Genomic DNA, 4,494 nt, shown 5'->3' with positions numbered 1-4,494 from the left:
TTATTTATTTGTGTTTATTTTTTAAATTTTTATGAACTTTTAGAATGATTTGTTTTATAATGGTTATATAGACAATGGGAATTAATTGAATCGAAAATCTATGGTTTAACGAATTCACTTACATTAATGTAAAATCAAAGTAATTTTATACATTTTCATAACTTCTTGCAAGATTAATATTTTAACAATCTCACTTTCATATTTTATGTTTTATTCATATAGATGATGCGTATCAAGTTTGGAGTAAATTAATATTCTATTTTATGTAAAAAAATTTAAATACATATTAATACAAATAATATTTTAAATTAATATGATATAGATATCGAATCGATTCGTAGATATATAACAAAAATATTTATATTGATAAGTTAAATAAATATTAAAATATTAATAAAATTTACTTTAATTTTAGTAAGTGAGTCAATGGAAGCTCTTAAAAGGATAACGTCATCTTAATGTCATCATCCAGTTCCCTTGGGCTCTCCTCATAAGTATCTGCGCTGCAGCCTCTGCTCTCTCCATAGCTCTCTTTCCTTTCTTCATTTCTTTGATCTCCAAAAAAAAAAATCAAAATTAAGCCGATAACAGTCCCACCACGCGTCACTCGCTATGTACGGACAACCAACATTCCCGCGCTCTTCCTCCGAGTTTCTCAGCGACTCACTGACGTCTCCCGACGTGGTGTCGTTGCCTTTAAACTTCCCGTTAAGTCCGCAGATTCAACTCACTGTAGCCAAGTCGGTGGAGTCGGTGAGCGACGTGATTCACAGTGGCAGCAGTAGCAGCGGGAGTTTCAACTCGCCGACTTCGCTAGCGAGTTGCTGCACACATAAACCGAGTTTCATTAGAAGCTTCAGTAGCCATTCCCTTCCAAAGAATGAATTCCACTGTCGTTTTGCCTCAAGCCTTAACGACTTCATTGACTCTGATTCTGCTCCGGTGAGGAGAGTTTTCAGTACCGGTGATCTGCACCAGGTTAGTTTCATTTTTATCAGCTGAAACCCTTCAAAACGGTTATTTTATTTTCATTTTCCAGAAAAAATAATATATATTAATGAGTTTAGCTGATATATTTTTGAAACATTCAAATTCACTGATTCATGATTATATGATTTTAGCACAACAACATTCGGTAATATATAAAAAAAAACATATTTTTAAAATCATTTACAGATATTAAAACATACCCAAATTTGAAATTACCATCACCATTTTTTTTTAATTTCACAAGATTTTCCTAAACTATAATTTAGATTTTAAAACATTTTAATTCAATCCTCAAAACCATTAATTTGGATGTTAAATACCTATTATCATATGTATAGCTTAATAATTTTAAAATAATATTCCTTATAAATTTTAATAATATTGTTTCTAATAGATACACAAAAATTTATAATTTGATTAAGATATTTTAAAAATGATTCACATCAAATTTAGAATAATATTTAACACCTAAACTACAATTAAGTCGATAGAAGTAAATGGTTAATACAATTTAACAATGTGTTTTTTTTTTCACAAATCTTCTTTTCTCTAAATATTTATTTATTAATATTTTATTATATTTTTGTAAGGTATTTGTCAACGATAGTTTAGTGCAGTTACTCCTGTAGTAAAAAGAAAATGTAAAGGTTTAATATTATATATGATGAGGGGTAGGTGCAGCAGAGTGGTCGGAAGGCAGAGAGTCCATTGTCAAATGAGAGTAGTGCAATCATTGAAGGAATGAGCAGAGCCTGCCGCTACAGTCCCGAGGAAAAGAAACAGAGGATTCAAAGATACAGAACCAAAAGAAAACTCAGGAACTTCAACAAGAAGATTAAGGTCTTTAACTCTTTTATTATCTGCTCCTTAATTATTTGTTGCTTGCATATAAACAATTTAACATTTTAAGTTTTATTCACTAATTTAACAAATAATAATTTTGTTTTTAAATCTCATTATTATTATTATTAATTTCTAAAAAGCATGATATTGTTAGGTTCTTCCCCCTGGTGTTGTGTGATGCTTCTTGTGTCTGTCACATTCAATGTATGCAAAATTAGTGGTCACCCTTTTTTCTAGGCCCCCATGTTTGAGTCAGTTCAACAGAGATTGTAAATAGTTCCATGGATTTGTGAGCTATTTTAGTCAAACTGTTTTAACAGTATTTCTTTTATATTAAAACATATGATATCAAGTACTCTAATGTATTATTCTTTGAGTGTAAATAAAATTAAAATAAAAATCATTATAATTAATTCCACTAAATCTCTTTATATTATTGCTTAAATTTTAAAGTGGTCTATGAGCTTTAAAATATTTTTATTAAATCTTATTGGGTATTAGTATGTAAAATCAAATTCTTTTACCTGTTTAGTCGTCATATTAGATATCAGTTTAGACATGATGTGAAACGTATTTAAAATGTATGAATCAAATTATAATCAAGTTTGTACTTACTATATGAGCAGTTTGGATCTAATGTGTTAATAAAAAAAAGGCAATGCCAATAAAACTTAAGAGGATTATTTTTTTTAACATGTCGTATCCAAATTACCAATACACCAAGTATAATATATTTGATCCACATACTTTAAATATCCTCCACGTTATACTTGAGTTAACTTTTGATGCCTAATCTAACAAAAAGATTTAATTGATTTAAATATTGATGCTGTAAGAGCATAAATTAAAACGTTTTAAAGTTCAATGATCAATTTAAAATCTAGACCATAATTAAGAGACACTTGATGTAATTAATCCTAAATCCATTAAAAAACGTATCTGACATTAGTTCTTAATCCGAAAATCATAAAATCATAATTTGTGATTGCAAGAAAGAAAGATAAAGCAAGCATGAGTTGAAAAGGGTCAAATAATTGTACTTGGAAAACAGACATATTGATGTGTGAATTTGTGTGATTTTCACAGTATGCATGTAGGAAAACATTGGCAGACAGCAGGCCACGCATCCGAGGAAGGTTCATAAGAAATACAGAAATTGAAAAGATTAATCCCCAAGTTGAATGGAGCCACATAGCTGATGGAGAAGAAGATGATGAGATGAATTGGATTAGCTTTCTAGATATCCACTCTCACCAATTGCTTATTAATCCTTAATGTTTATAGATTTTTAGATGCAATTTGCTTGTTTTTTTTTTCTTTATAATTTTATGCAACGTTTTAAGTCATTTTGTCGGATTTAAAAAAAAAAAAGGTGTTGTAAATATGATTTGGGTCACACATTATTCATATGAGAGAATATTGAAATCGCACAAAAGCTTATCCAAAGAATGAGCTTTACATAAATGGCAGGCAAGATACTGTTTTGAATATAATTATATGATATATTAGTGATGGAATTTTTCAATTCCATAAGTAAAGATTAAAAAATGGTCATTTGTTATTTTAAAAAGAAAATAAATAATATATATATGTTGGTTTTTTAATCTCGTTTGTAGAGTAATTAATAAACTATTTTGATAATATATTAAATTTTAATTGTTTGAATACATTGAAATTCTTATTAAATTCCTATTTATCACGAGTTTAAATTGTGCTATTCATCTCTGCTCTAATATTATATAAAAAGTAGTAAGTAAAATACCTAAATACTTAAATGTTTAAGAAACAATGGGAAAAGTCTAAAGCAATAAGTAAAATAAGTGGACTGCTATATAAGAGCTTCCTTATAACTCAAGGAAACTGGAAGTGTATTATAAACCTACAGAGGAAGGAGATTTTATCGTGCAAATTAAAGTGAATTTCAACAAACAATAGATTTAGGACTACTCATACAAAGATGTCGGATTGGTGGTTGGTCAGAATTCACACAGATCGTGAGTGATAGAACAGGAGAGGAAGGAATTTTGCATAATAGTGTTATTTATTTCCCCTTTGCTTGAGGTCCTTGAATCATATATGGGTTCCTCAAGTGCTGCACACATGCCAACTATCTCCTAGACAGTAGACTTGATTAGCTTTGGGCATGTGCTTTCAATGGTTATAAGAAGTCTCATCTTTGTTGGTCGATTTGACTAGATCTTGATGGGATCAACTAAAGTTCACGTGTACTGTAGATGTCTGATGTCTCCAAGTAAGGTATCTCCGGGCGAAGTATCTTTGGACGAGTTTCAGGAGCAGCCCTAGCAAGGCGTTACTTTGTCAAAGTGACTAACCTGGTAACGTCCGCATAAATGGCAAGGTGTAGATGCATACTAAGGAGTTTTTTAGCCTTTTCAAATTGGTTTTTCAAGTTAAATATTTTTTTCCTATCCATAAGCAAAACAGGGTAAATTAGTGAAATATGCTGAATTTTTTAAATATTTAAGTAAATAGGTTTTTCTAATATTTATCGGGTACATTATTTTTAGAGAGAGAAACAAAAACGTGTTCTGTTAGGATCGACCCAATTAAGCAACAAGTAACAAAAAATAGAGGAATAAATTGAGAAATTGAACACACAAATTTAACGTGGAAAAACTCCTCCAAATAAAATAAAAAACC

General features: G+C 29.8%; 1 protein-coding gene across 2 annotated transcripts; it reads left to right on the top strand.

Annotated features, from left to right (window-relative positions):
- Positions 1–508: 508 nt before the first annotated feature.
- Positions 509–3,319, top strand: LOC107950302 (zinc finger protein CONSTANS). 2 transcript variants are annotated; one of them, XM_016885117.2, is made up of 3 exons: positions 509–978; positions 1,666–1,830; positions 1,988–2,908. In XM_016885117.2, exons 1-3 carry the CDS (start codon positions 613–615, stop codon positions 2,009–2,011), a joined length of 555 nt encoding a protein of 184 aa, XP_016740606.1. In that variant the 5' UTR covers positions 509–612; the 3' UTR covers positions 2,012–2,908. The 2 variants fall into 2 exon arrangements, with proteins under 2 accessions (XP_016740606.1, XP_016740605.1); XM_016885116.2 differs by lacking the exon at positions 1,988–2,908 and adding an exon at positions 2,920–3,319 and having other exon boundaries at positions 514–978.
- Positions 3,320–4,494: the final 1,175 nt, after the last annotated feature.

This window comes from Gossypium hirsutum, chromosome D03 (genome assembly GCF_007990345.1).
Source record: "Gossypium hirsutum isolate 1008001.06 chromosome D03, Gossypium_hirsutum_v2.1, whole genome shotgun sequence".
NCBI classification, from domain to species: domain Eukaryota; kingdom Viridiplantae; phylum Streptophyta; class Magnoliopsida; order Malvales; family Malvaceae; genus Gossypium; species Gossypium hirsutum.
Note: the sequence above shows the minus strand (reverse complement) of the source record. Positions and strands in the feature narration are given on the sequence as shown.

Bases quoted from the DNA above. Each gene is read 5' to 3' on its own strand.
- LOC107950302 (XM_016885116.2), top strand. From the start codon at position 613: ATGTACGGACAACCAACATTCCCGCGCTCTTCCTCCGAGTTTCTCAGC. The intron at 979-1,665 runs GTTAGTTTCATT...GATGAGGGGTAG, and splicing joins GTACCGGTGATCTGCACCAG to GTGCAGCAGAGTGGTCGGAA. The intron at 1,831-2,919 runs GTCTTTAACTCT...TGATTTTCACAG, and splicing joins ACTTCAACAAGAAGATTAAG to TATGCATGTAGGAAAACATT.